General features: G+C 40.2%; 1 protein-coding gene across 1 annotated transcript in view; it reads left to right on the top strand.

The window, feature by feature from the left end:
• The first annotated feature begins 312 nt into the window (after window positions 1-312).
• SUPT16H (SPT16 homolog, facilitates chromatin remodeling subunit) overlaps window positions 313-18,775 on the top strand; it is a 39,973-nt gene continuing 21,510 nt past the window's right edge. The window contains exons 1-6 of the mRNA XM_045450317.1: window positions 313-806; window positions 14,131-14,223; window positions 15,331-15,501; window positions 16,289-16,441; window positions 17,252-17,398; window positions 17,826-17,977. Coding sequence (XP_045306273.1) covers window positions 741-806; window positions 14,131-14,223; window positions 15,331-15,501; window positions 16,289-16,441; window positions 17,252-17,398; window positions 17,826-17,977 — 782 coding nt within the window. The 5' untranslated portion in view covers window positions 313-740. The remainder of the gene's footprint in view (window positions 807-14,130; window positions 14,224-15,330; window positions 15,502-16,288; window positions 16,442-17,251; window positions 17,399-17,825; window positions 17,978-18,775) is intronic.

The following is an 18,775-nucleotide window of genomic DNA, read 5'->3' as shown; positions in this document are numbered from 1 at the left end:
CATTTCCTTTTCTAAGGCAAGGTCCTTTCACCATAATTTATTGGTAGGGTGCGTTTTTTTCTCCTCGGTTCTCTGTGTGTGCCCGGAGCCTCAGACCCAGCGTCCCACCACGAAGGATCCTTCTAGACCAGGAGCTGCAAAGGGTTTTGCTTCCCCACCCTTTCTAGGAGGGGAACGCACCCAGCCTTCCCTCTCCCGTCCCACGCCAGCTCCCGCTCTTTCCGCTTCCCCGGCATTTGTCGGTGGGTGGGGCCATTGCAGCGGCGCGCGGCAGCTCGTGTGGGGCGGGGCACGTGTGGGGCGGGGCAGGGTCGGCAGGCCTCCCGCTTCCTTCGCGGTGCCCCGCCGCTGCCGCCTCCGCCAGAAGTTGGAGCTCCTGCAAACCGCAGCCGGGCTGAGAGTGAGGGCGGGGCGGAGCGTCACGTGATGACGTCGCTTCGCGTGCGGCTGTTGCTAAGTTGACAAGAAAACCCCGCGAAAATCTAGACTCTTTTTGTGTTGCACATTTTGTTGATTTTCCACTGTCTTTCTTCCTCTCCTTCCGCTAACCTCCGGAGAGAGGATTAAAAGAAAAAAAAAAAAATTCCAAGCGCTATCGGGACCCGGAAGCGGAAAGGGCATCTTTGAGGTCGATACTTCCGGGTCACTGGAAGAGTGCGGGATTCCGGGGCCGAGAGCGGGTGGCGGATCCGGGACCTCGCGTGATTCTCGGAACCCGAGCAGGAGCGGCGTCTGTGGCTATGGCTGTGACTCTGGACAAAGACGCTTATTACCGACGAGTGAAGAGACTGTACAGCAATTGGCGGGTGAGATAGATCCCGTAATTTTCCCTGGGGAGCCCCCCTCTGCCATCCCATAATAACCCCATTTCTCGGCGCCCTTTTTTCCCTTTCCGTCGGGAATTCCCGGGTTCAGTGTCGCGCCCCTTTAGTTGCTGCAGGACCATTCACCGCAGGCCGCCCCCAGCGCCGCCCCGGAACAGGGAATCCCCCGCAATCACCCTGCCCTGCATCCACCACCATCTTCCCCGCGTGCTGGCCCCCGTCATGCATAACAGCCTCCTCTCACAATTCCTTCCCGCCCTGGAAGAGGCATCATCCTTCCCTCCCACTCTGTGATCACGTCTTGCCGCCCCCCTCCTGCAGTGTTCATACACACCCACGCACTCGCTCTGTCCTTCCAGAATCCGAGTATTCCCTCCCAGGTCCCGCCAGAATTGGCAACCTTATTCGTAAAGGGTGGATGGAGGGGCTAGCAAGATGTGAATCCGGCTTTTCGTGTTTATCGTTTGCGGGCCTTTTGCTGGAGTTCAAAAAAAAAAAAAAAACAAAAACGCTCACGCGCCGCCGTCTCATGTTCTAGGCCCTGCTGTGGGTAACACAGAAACCCTAATGCCGAAAACCTGCAGGCATTAGTAATGCAAAAACGATGTGATGCTTAAAACCTCACTAGTTTTCCTCTTTGGTACAGTATCCGGGGCACGTGTTGAGAAAAAGCGCTGTTGCAGTCTCCAGTGTTTTAAAGGTTGGGTAATTTTGCCGCTTGAGAAACGTCCACGATTGAAATTTATTTTTATGAAAGTAATTTATCAATTCATACATTTGATTGCGTCCTGTGGTGCAGGCTGAGCTGTCGAACTTAAGTCTGGCCTCTGAACTCTGTCATCCAGGGAAGCTAAAACTAATAAAGACTTTTTAAAACCTGAAAAATGGTCTGACGAAAGTGATCAGTTCTGATTTTCAGCATGTAAATTGCCGTTCAAAGAGACCCTCCACTAAAAACCAAGCTATTAAACTTGGTCAGTTTCCTGCCACTCATATTAAAGGTTCATGTGTCTTTAATTCTTTGAAGATAAATGCGTTAGATAATTGAAAGTAAAACGGATTCTTTGTTGCATTTTTATGAAAATAAGGACTTAATCTTAGAAAAATGCTGAACACAGCTTAATTTTTAAGATTTTGTATTGGTTAATTTCTATCAAATGTTTTCACAGTTTCTTTCACTGTTACATTTTTAAATAATCCATGTTACAAAAACTTTCTGGGGCACCTGGGTGGCTCAGTCCGTTGAGCATTGAACTCTTGATTTCACCTCAAGTCAAGATCCCAGGGTTGTGACAGGCTCCTCCTCCCTGAGCTTGGAGCCTGCTTAAGAGTCTCTCACTCCCTTTGTCTGTCTCCCCTCCTGCTTGCTCACACACATGCGCTTAAGCTCACTCCCTCTCTGGTGCTCGTGGGCTCTCTCTCTCTCCCTCTCCCTCCCCCTCCCTCCCCCTCTCCCTCTCCAATAAAAAAAAGTTGAGCATTCAACTTTGGCTCAGGTGGTAATCTCATAGTTCTTGAGTTGGAGCCCCACACCAGGCTCTCTGCTGTCAGCACAGATCCTGCTTTGGATCTCTGCGCCCCTACCCCGCTGCTGTCAAAAATAAACATTAAAAAAGCATGCTGTGAAAAAAAATAAAAATGTGTTTTTAAAAAGGAAAAAAAAACCTTCTGAAAGTTGCAGTATTTTCCAAAGATTGATGTACAAGGGTGCAGTATATAATAAATATAAATAAATCAGAAACTCTCTCTTCCACTCATATACCCTGAAATTATACAGCTTAGATGTGTAGGTTGTTCCTAGTCCCAGTAATTAAGAGTTTATCAGGTTATTCTTCATCTTCTCTAGACCATTCACAAAAGCTAAGGTTCATTTAGTCAGTGTTCCATTACGTGATTGATAAATGCAAAGCATGAGACTGGGAAAAACTGGAGGCCTAAAGACAGATTGGCAAACTTAATAATATTAAGTAGCAGTGTTTAAATCAAGGAAAGTTAAATTATAGGCCCTTGTTTTTTGTTCCTCAAAAATCAATATTTTTGAGAGAGAGACAGAGGGAGAGGGCACAAGTGAGCAAGGGGCAGAGAGAGAAAAGTGGGGCACAAGTCCACCCAAAGCAGGGCTCGAGCTCATGATGTGGGACTTGAACTCACGAACCATGAGATCATGACCTGAGCCGAAGTCAGATGCTTAAGGACTGAGCCACCCAGGTGCCCAGAAACCATTAAGGTTTATCCTGGCCCTTCTACTTACATCATTTGAAGAGGTATGTTAAATGTTAATAAGAACTGGTATTGTATAAAGTTATGTGTCAAGTCCATATGAAAATGTACTCATTAGCAAAATTTGTGGCTAATTATTTTGAAAATCTTATTTGAATAAACTTTCTATTTTCTTATAACTGTGAATTTTAATAATTATGTCCAGAACCCACCTGTAGAATTCCTGCACCATAGTCTTTCCAGGTTACAGTACTTCATTCTGACCTGCTTAAACAAAGATCATGGTTGTCGGGTAAATTCTGGTTGCTTATTCTCTTAGCTGTAGCAGAAAGATAGTGAAGTATATAGGTGCATGCTATATGTATTTTTTACACTTTTTCCTTTTTTAATAAGAAAACTAGCTTTGAGATGCAGGAATAGCTTGAACTATACAGATCCCAAGTCTTATATTGCCCATACCCATCTTCAAAGAAATATCCATTATGAAAAAAATTCACAAACTAGAAAATTTGTTAGTTGCCACATCCACTTTTTTGTTTTAAATACCTGCAAGCATAAGCTTTTCAGAACTGTTGTGATTGTGTGTGGTAGCTCCAGCTCTCTTCAGCCATAGAGATTAGTGGAGAACCAAAAAGCTACTAACCTTGTTTTGTTTTTTAGAGAGAGAGCATGAGCGGGGGAGAGGGTCAGAGGGAGAGAGAATCCCAGGCAGGCTCTGCACTGAGCTAACGTGGGGCTCAGTCTCACGACCTGGGATCATGACTTAAGCTGAAACCAAGAGTCCAACACTCCACTGACTGAACCACCCAGGCTCCCCATGTTTTGTTTTGTTATTTTTAATAAGAACAGGAGCTAATGTGACTCCTAATCTCATCTGCAAATTGAGTTTGGGTTAAATACATATTGTGAGGCTACTGCAAATAACATATTATTTCTTATTACAGTTTTCGTTAATTTATGTCTAAAAACAGCAACATCACACACTTCTGTTTGAGTAGAAATTTCCAAAACATTAGTAAGTATATAGTGTCATTTTAAAGATGAGAAAATCGGCTCAGTCAAAAATCAAACAGGAGATCTTCGTGACAACTAGAACTTATTACTGTTTGGTGACTGTAGATGTTGGAGTCTAGTCCAGTCCTGCCTCTTCTGTTTTAGATCAGAACTTCCGTGAGCAGCAAGCGTTTGCAGCCCTTGTCTATTTCTGTGTTAGAAAACTCCGGGTAGTGGCAGTGGATCGTGAGAGTGGGCTCTGGGCTTCTCCTCTCCTCTTATACTTAACTGGGTCCTTATTTAGGGCTCCCAGCCTTTTCAGGATTGTGATCATTTTTAACCAGGTACTATGATTAGTACTGCATGGGGTAAGAGGTGAAGGAGGTTAGTCTCCATTGTGCAGTTCAGCTGCTTTGAGAACCGAGGGAAACAATATCCAGGCACACCTAGAACCCTACCTCTTAGGGCATCCTGCTATGAGTGAACCTTGACTTTAGTCATCTGCCTTTTATCCCAAAAGAATTATGTAAAATGTCAGAATTTGCCACCATTTTCAAAAGGAAAGCCAGTCCAGTGCGTTCAGTCACGTGTCTGTATGCCACGGGTCAGGATGGAAATGGTGGGTGGCTCTAACCCTAAAAAAGAAAGTTTGTGTCCATGGAGAAAACTATATGCTATAGTGTCCGTGCCTCGCTCAATTGGTGCTTTCTGACTGCTGATTTTTGTGTTGCGGACGAGTGTCTTGTTCTGGATTGCTCTCCAAAAGTAGACAGTTACCTTTAATGGCTTAGGAAGGTTCTTTAAAATATAGGCAATTCCCATGCTTCTTTCATCAAGATATTGGGTTATTTCTACCCATTCCCATTCTTAATGGCTCTTTTATCTTGAGTGAGGTAGATAAAGGTTTAAGTAATGTATGGGTCCCTTGACTTCAAGAAGAGGAGGCTAGATGGAAGTAAATGCCTGAGCAGGTTGGGGTACATTTATTCTTGCATGCTCAACTTTTATAGTCTACTTCCATTACTAACTTTCTTACATTTTTATCCCTGGTTACCAATTCTCGTGCCTGGCATGTAGTAGCCACTCAGTGAACGATGGTGACAGTTTCTGAGCTTTCATGCATCCTTGCTTGGTTCGAAGAGACTTCTGTCCAGGCTACATATAGGTGACCATAAGTTCTTCCTTTCCTGGTACTATTCACCTGTTGTCTCTATGTAATTATTAATGGCACACCTTTTTATTCTCCAGATTGTCTTGGTATGAATGACAAACTATATCCTGGCTATAACCCAGTACTTCAAAAATGTTTCCTCTTTTTAGTACAATACCCTTTTGGTTCAAAGGGAGATAGTTGTTCCTCTGTCATGGTATTTCCCCAACTTTTATTATTCTGATACCACCTTCACAGTTTCTGCTTATTCATTGTTATCTGTATGTACTTTGTACTTTAAGTGTTATTTTTAATTAAGTAATAACATAGGTTTTTAAAAAACAGGTAGTTCTGAAAACCTTAAAAACCAGTCAACTGCCTCAGAAGCAGTTACTTTTAGTTCTTCTGCTTCATATTTTGAAATGTTGTCTATACATTGTTACTTCTTGAATTGTCAGTCTTAGATATTAACTGTTGTTTTGGTAGTTTCGGATTTAAATTTAACTTTTGTATTCTGTCACACTTCATTCCAGCTTCCTTACCTCCTGATACTTTTTAAATCTTTCCCTGACAGGGTTGCCTGGGTAGCTCAGTCGGTTAATGGGCTCAGGTCACGATCTCGTGACCTCTCATGAGCTCCAGCCATGCGCGTCGGGCTCTGTGGCGATAGCTCAGAACCTGGAGCCTGCTTTGGATTGATTCTGTGTCTCCTTCTCTCTCTGCCCCTCCCCCAGTCACACTTTGTTTCTCTCCCTCTCTCTCTCTCTCAACAATAAATAAACATTAAAAAATTAAAAAAAAAAAATAAATTTCTCTGGGGCGCCTGGGTGGCTCAGTTGGTTAAGCGGCCAATTTCGGCTCAGGTCGTGATCTCGTGGTCCGTGAGTTCGAGCCCCGCGTTGGGCTCTGTGCTGACAGCTCAGAGCCTGGAACCTGTTTCAGATTCTGTGTCTCCCTCTCTCTGACCCTCCCCCGTTCATGCTCTGTCTCTCTCTGTCTCAAAAATAAATAAACATTAAAATAAATAAATAAATAAATAAATTTCTCCCTGACACATTGTTATGGAAAACTTCAAACAGAGAGAAAAGTGAAAGATTTTTACAGTGAACACCTGTGTACCCACCACCTACATTAATAATTGACATTTTATTATACTTGATTTATCACATATCCACCCCTCTTGATAAGTTTTTTTTTTTTCCACAATTTTTATTAAAATCAGTAGCAAGTTTACATTTTTATGCTCATGTAGATACTTTCACTGCTGGGTGAAGTAATAAAGTACAATTACCTCTCCTATTCTCTACAATTCATTTTTCCTGACACTAGTGATTGCCTAAATTTCTCTTTTTTTAAATGCTCCTAGCCCTAATTATTTCCTTCAGGTCTGTCATAATCTTCTCAATCTTTTATTTTAAAATTGTCACACTTGGGGCATCTGGGTGTCTCATTTGGTTGAGCATCTGACTCTTAATTTCAGCTCAGATCATGATCTCACTGTTTGTGGGATCGAGCCCTGCATCAGGCTCTGCACTGACAGCATGGAGTCTGCTTAGAATTCTCTGTCTCCTTCTCTGTCTCTGCCCCTCCCCCACTCGTGTTCTCTCTCCAAATAAATACACTTAAATTTTTCACTCTTGTCAGATATTTTATTAATTCTGTGTTGGTTTTTTTTTTTTTTTTTTTTAAGTTTATTTATTTTGAGAGAGATAGACAGAGAATCCCAAGCAGGCACCACGCTGTCAGTGCCCAGTGTGGGGCTCCATCCCATGAACCGTGGGATCATGACCTGAGCTAAAATCAAGAGTCCAGATGCTTGACAGAGCCACCCAGGTGCCCCAATTCTGTGTTGTTTTTTTAGCTTCACCACCATTCCCCTCCCCCAACCTTACATTATATTGTTCTATCTGTACAGGTTGTTCTCCAGGCCTGCTGAACTTGGGACTTTCCAATATTGGGTCCCCTATATCCTACAACCTTTGTGTTGATTTTTTTTTCTTGTAAGAGCATTTTCTCTAAGATCTTTTTAAAGGATATAGAGAATATATGTTTCTTAAGCGGTTATGTGTCTTAAGTTTTATTCTGTCTTCACTTTTGGTTAATAATATAGTTAAGTGTGATTAAAATTCAAGGTTGAAAATCTGTCAGAATTCAGCTCAGAATCTAAGCAGTCATTCGGTAGTATTCAAACTTGCAGTATTTTCAGAAGGCAAATGTGTCTCTTTCCTGATTCAGTATATATGGCCTGTTCTCTCTGAAACATTTCAAATCCTCTCTTTATCCCTTGTGTTTTGAAATCTCACTGCCTTCATATGAGCATTTTTTTTTTTCTTCCCTGCATTGAATTGGGAAGTCGGGCGGGGGGGTGGGGGGGGTCTGTTCAGTCTCCAGGCTCAGTGCCCTTCAATGTTAGAATCATTCACTGATTACTTTTTTCCCTCCATTTCCTCAGTGATCTTTTTTGTTGCCCCTGATATTCCCCTTCCAGAGCTTTAGACCGCTTGACTTAAGTTTGTTGGTTATCTTTTAGTTTTGTTTCCTGTCTTTGTCCTCTATTTCCAATACTGCTTCTTAACTTTATTTTCCCACTTACAGATTTTTAAAATTTTCAGCTATTTTTAATTTCTTCTTAACCTCTACACTCTTGTTGTTTCATGGATATACTATATTTTATAGGAGGTGTTTTTATTTAATTTTTATCTTCTGTTCTCTGTGTTGTCTGTTTCCTCTGAGTTTCCTTAATTCCTCTTACATATTGGAGACCTCACAGACACCAAAGTAAGACTTGGCTACCCATCCGTATTAAGAATAAAATAATAAGACACTGGTTGGCAGCTCTGCATGGATGGGGCCTCTCAAAGAATAGGGGTAACTGTAGAGTGAATAGGCTCACTTATTCCATGGAGGACCCCCAAATGTCAGTATGTGAAGAGTTTTCTCTGAATTCAGTAAGGACATGCAAAGAAAAATCCTCTTCATTCGTTCCTGATGGTCACTCAAAATACAGACTTTAACTTTCTAAAAATTAGTACTTCTGCTGTGCCTAACATCTGAAGCTAGAGCCTTTTTGAGCTCATTTTTCCAGAGATTAAATAAAAAGTCTTTTTGCTAAAGGATTAGGTGTTGTCTCAGGACTTTCAAGAACTGGGGGGGGGCAAGAGGCAGGGGAGTCCCTCTCTTAAGCTTACTGACCAGTGACCAGACCTTCCGTTTTTAGCCCTGAACTCACCCAAGTGCAATATACTCCGTTTCCTTTCCCTGATACTTGGTGCCTCCAGAGTTTAGCCCCCTGGGGCTCTTTGAGATCTGCATACCTTACCATTGAGAAAGCTTGTCAGGCACTTGGGGTGCAGCTACCATAGCTCTGCTTAGTTGTTTCCCACTCATGTCCTCTTTTATCTTCCAGAATCCTGTCGAATCCTTTAAATCTAACTATATTCAGAAAGGATCCTTTACATCACTATAAATGGAAAATTGTGTCACTTTCCAAAATTAAAAAGTAAAGATCATATAAGCACAACAGCATTATTAAATTCTACCAGGTGTTAAGGATTAGCATTGAACAGATATGTTCTTTTTTAAAAATTTTTTTAGTAAGCTTTTAATTTCAATATAGTTAACATACAGTGTTATATTAGTTTCGGGTGTACAATATAGTGCTTTTATACGTTACTCAGTGCTCATCATGATAAGTGGACTCTTCATCCCCATCACTTATTTAACACACTTCCCCACCCACCTCCCCTCTGGTAACCATTATTCTCTATAGTTACGAGTCTGTTTCTTGGTTTGTTTCTCTTTTTTTTTCTTTGTTCATTTATTTTGTTTCTTACAATTCACATACTAGTGAAATTATGTGGTGTTCGTCTTTCTCTGACTTACAATGCTTAGCATCATATTCTAGTTCCATCCATGTCATTGCAAATGGCAAGATTTTATTCTTTTTTATGGTTTAATAATATTCCATTATATGTGTGTGTGTGTGTGTGTGTGTATATGTGTGTGTATGTATATATATGTATATATGTGTGTATATGTGTGTGTGTGTGTGTGTGTGTGTATGCCATTTCTTTATCCATTCACGTATCAGTGGACACTTGGGCTGCTTCCATGATTGGGTTATTGTAAACAATGCTGCAATAAAACATAAGGGTACATATATCCTTTCAGATTAGTGTTTTTGTATTTTGGGTGTGTAAATACCCAGTAGCATGATTACTGGATCAGAGGGTAGTTCTATTTTTAACTTTTCTTAAAACTAAAAAAAAAATTTTTTTAATCTTTATTTATTTTTGAGAGAGAGAGAGACACAGCATGAGCAGGGGAGGAACAGAGAGAGAAGGAGACACAGAATCTGAAGCAGGCTCTAGGCTTTGAGCTGTCAGCACAGAGCCGATGCAGGACTCGAACCCACGAACTGCGAGATCATGACCTGAGCTGAAGTCAGACGCTTAACCGACTGAGGCACCCAGGTGCCCCTATTTTTAACTTTTTGAGGAACCTTCTTACTCTTTTCCACAGTAGCTGTACCAGCTTGCATTCCCATCAACAGTGCACAAGGGTTCCTTTTCTCCACATCCTTGCCAACGCTTGCTGTTTCTTGTGTTTTGGTTTGTTTTGTTTTGGTTTGGTTTGGTTTTAGAGACAGAGGGAGAGAGAGAATCCCAAGCAGCCTTGACACTCAGGGCAGAGCCCGACACAGGGCTTGATTCATGACCCTGGGATGATGACTTGAGCGAAAACCTAGAGTCAGATGCTCAACTAACTGAGCCACCCAGGCGCCCCTTGTGTTTTGGGAGTTTTGTTTGTTTTTAATGCTTATTTATTTTGAGAGAGGGAGAGAGAGAATCCCAAGCAGGCTCCACAGTGACAGCACAGAGCCCATCTTTGGGCTTGAACCCATGAATTGTGAGGTCATGACCTGAGCCAAAATCAAGAATCAGACACTTAACTACTGAGCCACCCAGGCACCCTTGTGTTTAAAAAAAATTTTTTTTTTTTAATCTTTATTTCTTTTTGAGAGAGAGAGAGAGCAGGGGAGGAACGGAGAGAGAGGGAGACACAGAATCCAAAGCAGGCTCCAGGCTCTGAGCTGTCAGCACAGAGCCCAACAGGCTCTGATCTTTGCTTGAAAACTCAAATATTAAAAATAGATCTAACCTGTGACCCAGCAATAGCACTGTTAGGAATTTACCCAAAGGATACAGGAGTGCTCGGGCATAGGGGCACATGTACCTCAATGTTTATAGCAGCACTTTTCAACAATAGCCAAATTATGGAAAGAGCCTAAATGTCCATCAACTGACGAATGGATAAAGAAGATGTGGTTTATATATACAATGGAATACTACTTGCCAATGAGAAAGAATGAAATCTGGCCATTTGCAGCAATGTGGATGGAACTGGAGAGTGTTATGCTAAGTGAAATAAGTCAGGCAGAGAATGACAGATACCGTATGTTTTCACTCATATGTGGGTCCTGAGAAACTTAACACAAGACCATGGGGGAGGGGAAGGGGAACTGGAACCTTGATACAACCAATGCCAAGAAAGGCTCTTTAGGGTCTTGAATGATTTAAGAATGTAAAAGGGCCTGCTATCAGTCTGAGAACAACTGAGCTATATGATTCCGATGACATCACACATTAACACTAATTTTGGTATTAAACATTCTCTCCTCTCCCAATTTTTGCTACATATGCTCTAGTTCTTCATTAAACATGGATTTTGTGGCAATAATATTACCGCTACCTTGATAACCTCCCAAAATTAGGAACAGGAAACTGCCTATGTTTAATGCTTATGTGTTCTAGCTACAGATAAGTGTAATTTCCATGCCCATACATCTGTCTGTAAAAACCACTGAAATTAATCAAAAAGCCTCTTTTAGTATTTTTTGATATTTGAAATCTTGCTCCAGTCAAAACCTTTCAACAAAGAAAAAGATATCAACATGTATAAAAATTCAGAATACATAGTAATACATTTTTAAAAAGTATACACAGTGTAATCATGTAACTTAGTCATTAATGATATGGGAAATTTATCCAAAGGGATCTCAATAAAACTGAAAATAGGGAGACAGAAAAAAAAGGCCCACATATTCAGCTTTTTTATGCAGATGGGGAAGCAAACTCAACTATTCCAAGGATTTTAATTCCTATAAAATGCCTAGTTTTCCACTGCCCATCACAAAGGTGATAAACTCAAATTTTATCATTGACTACATAATACATTTTCATTTTCCTTGAAGTGACAGGCTCACTTCACTCATTTTCAAGAAAATGTATGCCTGTTACCCAAGTCTGCTTAAATGGCTACTTCAGCTTGTTATTCAAATAATCGTAAAGTTTTCCTTAAGATAACCATCATATTTCAGTTTGCACACAGAAGTGGTTTGTGTGTACTTCGCGTTTCTTTATACAAAATATTAAAAAGACATGCTAGAGTGTTGGGATTACTTACTGTTGATCATTTTTATTGCATCAAGGACATTCTTAGAGAAATAGCCCCCCCTTCCATGAGTATGTGGTAATGAATTACTTTGGTGCCAATTACCTTGATTTGTGCTAAGGCACTAGCTGTTTTTGTTGTTGTTTAATTTCTTTTTAATATTTTTAATGTTTTTATTTATTTTTGAGAGATAGTGCAGACAGAGAGGGAGACACAGAATCGGAAGGGGCGCCTGGGTGGCTCAGTTGGTTCAGCGCTGGACTTCAGCTTAGGTCATGATCTCACAGTTTGTGGGTTCAAGCCCTGTGTCGGGCTCTGTGCTGGAAGCTCATAGCCTGGGGCCTCCTTTAAATTCTGTCTCCCTCTCTCTTTGCCCCTCCCCCTGCTTGTCCTTTCTCTCTCTCTCTCTCTCTCTCTCTCTCTCTCTCTGTCTTTCTCTCTCTCTCAAAAACAAATATTAAAAAAATATATATTAGAATCCTTAGCAGGCTCCAGGCTCTGAGCTGTCAGGACAGAGCCCAGCGCAGGGCTCAAACCCATGAACCATGAGATCATGATCTGAGCCAAAGTCAGACACTTAACTGACTGAGCCACCCAGGGACCTGAAGGCACTAGCTGTTTTAACTACCATTGCTTTTGCATTATCAGTGAGAACTAATGATAAACCTTCCCAACCTGAAGGAAAACATTTTCTTCCTGAAAGTCAGTGGGGAAATGCATACAGTTTCTATGTGGTAATTTCTTTGGGTTATGTATTTTTTTGTGGTAGAGAAATTCAACAGAACCCTTAATTGTTGTACTATATTTGGATTCTTACTGGCAACCAGAAGCTTTGTTGTGTGGAAGAGTCTGATGTAGATGTTTTTCTTGACTTTATAGGGGAAGTTAGAGATTTGACCTTCTAGCCCACAATTTCCAGTCTTTTGGTCTTACGGAACCGTTGAAGAGTAGCTGATGGAGTGGTTGCAGGACTCACACTTCTCAATTTCAAAACTTAAGACAAAGCTGGAGTAATCAAAATGACATGATATTGGTATAAGGATGGATGCTTAGATAATGGAACAGAATTGAGAATCCAAAAATAAACCCTCACATTTGTGTCATTTGATTTTTTTTCTAATACATAATTTGATTTTTTTCCCCTAATACATAATTTGATTTTTTGACTGGGACAGTTCAGTGGGGGAAAGAATAGTCTTTTCAACAATGAGGTAACCATATGCAAAAAAATGAAGTTAGGCCTCTTTCCCACACCATACACAAAAATTAACTCAAAATGAATCCTAAATCTAAATATCAGAGCTAAAACTATAAAACTGCTATAGAAATACAGGTAAATCTTTTATGCCCTTGAATTAGACAAAGCCTTCTTAGATATGACCTCAAAAGCACAAGAAAATAATTTGGACTCCTTCAGAATTAAGAACTATCATGTGTGAAAGGACAACATCATTAGGAAAGTGAAAAGAAGCCACTGAATGGAGAAAATTTGTAAGTCATATCTGATAAGAGACATATCTGGAATGTAAAAGGAGCTCTTATAACTGAATAATAAAACAGTAATTCAGTTACACAATGGGCAAAGGATGTGAATAGGTGCTTCTCCAAAGAAGGTAGACAAATGGTCTGTAATCACATGAAAAGGTGCTCAGCATCATTAGCTGTCAGAGAAATGCAGATCAAAATTACAGTGAGATACTACTTCACATGCAGTGGACAATGGCTCTAATAAAAAAAAAGCTAATCAATATGTGTTAGTCAAGATATGGAGAATTTGGCATCCTGATAAATTGCTGTTTGAGAATATGAAATGGTGTGGTCACTCTGGAAAAGTCTGGCTCCTCAAAAAGTTAAACACAGGGTTACCATATATATGACCTAGTAATTCTTCACCTAGGTATGTACTCAAGAGAAGTATGTCCACACAGAAACTGACATGAATCTTCATAGCACCATTATTCACAATAGCCAAAATATGGCAATAACCCAGATGTCCAGCAGTTGATGAATAGATGTAGTAGTAGATCCATACAGTGGGTTGTTAGTCACAGAAAGGACAAAGTACTGACACATGCTACAACATAGGTGAACCTTGAAAGCGTGTTAAGTGAGAGAAGCCAGATGCAGAGGCCACATATGTTATTCCATTTATATGAAATGTCCAGAATAGACAAATCCATAGAGACCAGTTAGGTTAACAGTTGCCTAGACCTAGGTGGAGATGTAGGCCATCTTTTGGGAAAGAGGAAAATGTTCTAAAGTTAGATTGTGATGGTTGCAGAACTCTGAACACACTAAAAGCCATTGAATTGTATGTAAGTTCTCTCTCAATAAAGCTGTTTAACAAAGAGAGTAATGACTGTGAGGCTGCCAAGCAAACTTGGCATTACTATTAGGAAAAAATTGTATACCCTGAGTAAATACTGAACTTTGTATTCCAGTTTTACTAGGATAAAAAGATGACCAAATTACCTACTGTTTACTTTTCAGAAAGGAGAAGATGAATATGCCAACGTTGATGCCATTGTTGTATCAGTGGGTGTTGATGAAGAAATTGTTTATGCCAAATCAACTGCCTTACAGGTGAGAGGTTTATGGCAGTTTTAGGCCTGAGAATCCTTGAATCATCGATTGCACTGTTCAGTGTGGTATTCACTAGCCACATTAAAAATTAAATTCTTCAGTCCCAAGTCTCAAGTACTGAGTACCATATTGGAGCTGGTAGAGAATATTTCCATCATCATTAAAAGCTCAGTGGACCCCCCCACACACACACACAAAACAAGAAAGAAAAAATTTTAAAACCTAAACACATCCTTATTTAAAAAGAAAGAAAGAAACAACCATACTTCAACTAAAGAAACATAAAAAAAGGTTTGGTGGACAGCCCCAAAAAAGAAGTATATAAATTGGGATAGATTTAATCGTATATAACAATAAAATCTAACAGTGGATTAAGTAGAATGGTTTTTTCTCTTTTAGTTAGTCTTCAGGGACACAGGGTTTTTCTGGTCTGTCTTCTGCCATACGTAGGGGCCAGCCCTTGGGCTCATGGTGCAAAAATTGCTAGAGCTCCAGCCATTACATCTGCATTCCAAGTAGAAAGAATGGAGAAAGGGAAGAAAATGAAGACATCTTTCCCTTTATGAAGATACTTGAAGTCCCACAGAATACTTCTATTTATAACTTATTGGCCAGAATTTAATGGCCATAAGCTGCAAGAAAGGATAGGAAGTAGTCTTCATGCTGAGTGTGCCCAGCTAACAATCCCAAGTCTTTCTGAGAGGGAAGAAATGAATAATTGGTAGGCAGCTAGCAGTCTTTGGGGGAGGTAGAATGTGCATTTCCCTGATGTGCTACTTTGTCCCTTGTTTTATGCGTTTCTGTTCTAAATAACCATATAGTTCATAGAAACACAAATTATCTGTATGATTTGGTGGTCTTTATTATAGAATATTTCAAACATCAAAGTAGATAAATAATAATGGGATACTCTAATGTACCCATTATCCAATATGTACCCATTATCCAATAAATTGTAAGCTCTTGGCCAGTTTCATTTCATTTGTATCCACATCTAGCTTATTTTGAAGTTAATTCCAGATACCTTATTTTATAAATATTTCTGAGTAAGTACATTAATTTTTTTTAATTTGGAAATACTGTTGTTACTTTTGTCTTTTCCTATAGACATGGCTCTTTGGTTATGAACTGACTGATACTATCATGGTCTTCTGTGATGACAAAATTATCTTTATGGCCAGCAAGAAGAAAGTGGAGTTTTTAAAACAGATTGCTAACACTAAGGGCAATGAGAATGCAAATGGAGCCCCTGCCATCACACTGCTGATACGGGAAAAGGTCAGAACTAGTAAAGAATGTGTCATAAATGTGAAAGAATGTTTAAAAGTAATAAATGGAAATTCCTCTAGGAATTTAAAAATATACAGGAGAAGATTTTTGCTAGCTAACATTGTAATTACAAAGTTTTAGCACATCGTTGTTGTGTTTGTTAGGAAGAAAAAAGTTCAGTAACCCTGTCAGTTCCATAGCAAAACACACAGGCTGTGAGATTCTATCAAACATGGACTTTATCTGTCCATTCTCGAGGGTAATGTCAACTTGTTTGTTTTCATCTTAGTACTTCAATTGGCATAAATAACTGGGGGTTTTTTGGTTTAAGTCCTCTCCTAACATGGGGCTGGAGCTCACAAGCCTGAGATCAAGAGTTTCAGTCTCTCCCAGCTGGGCGCCCCTAGAACAAAAATAATTTTAAACATCCTTAAGAAAACAGATATACCTCATACTCAGTGTTTATCATATGTGGTCTTTTTTGTCGTACTTTTCACCTGACACTTTTTCTCACAATGTTGTTCCCCTATGTGCATGAGTGTTTTAGCTGTTCCTGAAGAAAAAGAATAGTCTTGTCAACTCATGTGGCACTTTAGTTTGTAAAAATATCCAAAGAAATTTTGTGTTAACTTTTAGAGTGTCACATTCTGCCATAAGGGAGTAAGTAGGTGAGGCATGGGGAGAAAATTTATTCTTTCTATGGTTCCAAATATTTGTCTGTGCCTGTTACTAGTAGAACATAGATGTCTAATTCTAAAACTAATTAACAAGAGTCTTTTCTTTGTGGCACTGATAGAATGAAAGCAATAAGAGCAGCTTTGACAAAATGATTGAAGCCATTAAAGAAAGCAAGAACGGCAAGAAGATTGGAGTGTTCAGCAAAGACAAGTTCCCTGGAGAGTTCATGAAGAACTGGAACGACTGCCTCAACAAAGAGGGCTTTGACAAAGTGAGAACACTCCCAGAAACATGCAGATTAGGAGTTGCGAAGATAGAAGTGTGACAGCTTTCCATAACAGATAGTGCAAAGAATATGTTTTGGGAAAAGTATATATTCCTTCAGATTTCCATTTTCCATTCTGTTTGGCTGAGCAATAAGCCATTTTGACTTTCCAGTCAGGAATGGCCCATTTGGAAGATAGTTTAGCTCTTGCAGGGGGAAACAGAAACATCTCTCTCTCTCTCTCTCTCTCTCTCTCTCTCTCTCTTTTTTTTTTTTTTTTTTTTTGTTAAATATTTATTTTGGGAGAGCATTGAGGCACAAGCAGGGGAGAGGGAGAGAGAATCCCAGGCAGGCTCCTCACTTTCCTTACAGAGCCTCATGCAGGGCTTAAACTCACAAACCACAAGATCATGACCTGTGCCGCAATCAAGAGTCAGACTCTTAACTGACTGAGCCACGCAGGTGCCCCCAGAAAAATCTGTTATCCAGAAAAAAATACATTTTTTTCCCCTCCCTGCTCTCCTGCCTGTCTTCCTCTTCTGCCTTTATAAGATCCTCTAGAGAGGAGTGTTTACATTTACATTTAAATGGTATATTAGTTCAATGCCTTTTAGAATACACACAGTGACCTGGTAATGAGCTATTTTAAATGTTTATTCAATCCAAGAAAAGAGTATTTTTATATTCCGTAAACTACTGATCAATGGTGTGCTAAATAACCAGGTAACTTCACTGATGATACTCACATTGGGAGAGATGCATTTATTTAGCAGTTCTGTATTTACCTGTTAGAAATTCTTATCACTTTGACTGCAGATAGATATCAGTGCGGTTGTGGCTTATACCATTGCTGTAAAGGAGGATGGGGAGCTCAACCTAATGAAGAAAGCAGCTAGCATCACCTCTGAGGTCTTCAACAAATTCTTCAAGGAAAGAGTCATGGAAATAGTTGATGCAGATGAGGTAAATGGAGAGGGGAAAGTCTGTACTGTTTTAATGAAGCAGAAGTAAGTCCCTACCGTGCAGTGTTTTTTGCTGCATGTTTGGCTTCCTTTGCAGTTAGGCCTTTGATACAGAAGTTGCTGGTGTGTAATTTTGCCAGTTCTCTTTGAAAATAACTATAAACCTGCGCTAGTTTCCTGATGTTACCTAGTATTTTACTTGAGAATTCCTTGCATAGCTGTGAATTTCACAATATTCTCAAAATCTGCTTTGCAGGTATACCAGTATATTACCTGACACATAAGCCATTTCACAAGGCTTATATAACATCCTCAGTGATGTCAGGATATGTGTTGTCCTCAAATAATGTCCAAAAATTCAACACTTTTAGACTCTTTGCCACCCTCTGGTGAATATTGTTAACTATTTTATTTCTTTATGCTTACAGAAAGTTCGACACAGCAAACTGGCTGAGTCTGTGGAAAAGGCCATTGAAGAGAAAAAATACCTTGCTGGGGCAGACCCTTCTACTGTGGAAATGTGTTACCCTCCTATCATTCAGAGTGGTGGCAACTATAATCTCAAGTTCAGTGTGGTGAGGTAAGTATGAGAACTCCAGATTATAACAATCAGAGCATTTCAGCTTTCGGCCTGTTTTTTTCTTGGACTCATTTTGGAATTCAGAAAAGTTTAGTCTCCATACCCTACGTGGAGCTCAAACTCACAGCTGAGAGATCAAGACTCAGACACTCCACCAACTGAGCCAGCCAGGCATCCCTGCATATTTTTATCTTATTTCATGTTGGTACTCCCTTTTACTTGAGCATTTATTTCATTTTGCTTTTCCAGATGATTAAAAATACCAAGAGGGCCACCTGGGTGGCTCAGTCGGTTAAGCGTCCGACTTCAGCTCAGGTCATGAACTCACAGTTCATGTGTTCGAGCCCCACGTTGGGCTCCGTCCTGACAGCTCAGAGCCTGGAGCCTGCTTCAGATTCTGTATCTCCCTCTCACTCTGCTCCCCCACCCCCATTCATGCTCTTTCAAAAATAAATAAATGTTTAAAAAAATTGTTTTAAATATCAAGAAAAATGTAAAACATGTTGAGAAAAACCAGTAAGGTATTATGAGATATGCCATAATGTAATTCCCCTTCTGAGTTTTTTCTTTGAATGAAAGGAAAACGTGTTAGTTAGTTAGTTAGTTAGTTAGTTATGAGAGAGCAAGCGAGCACATGCATGTGTGAGAGCAGGGAAGGGTCAGAGAGAGAGACGGAGTCAGAGAATCCCAAGCAGGCTCCAGGCTCTTAGCTGTCAGCACAGAGCTCAGCGCGAGGCTTGATTCCATGAACTATGAGATCATGACCTGAGCCAAAGTCGACCCTGATCCAGCTGAGCC

This window comes from Leopardus geoffroyi, chromosome B3 (assembly GCF_018350155.1).
Source record: "Leopardus geoffroyi isolate Oge1 chromosome B3, O.geoffroyi_Oge1_pat1.0, whole genome shotgun sequence".
Classification (NCBI taxonomy): domain Eukaryota; kingdom Metazoa; phylum Chordata; class Mammalia; order Carnivora; family Felidae; genus Leopardus; species Leopardus geoffroyi.
Note: the sequence above shows the minus strand (reverse complement) of the source record. Positions and strands in the feature narration are given on the sequence as shown.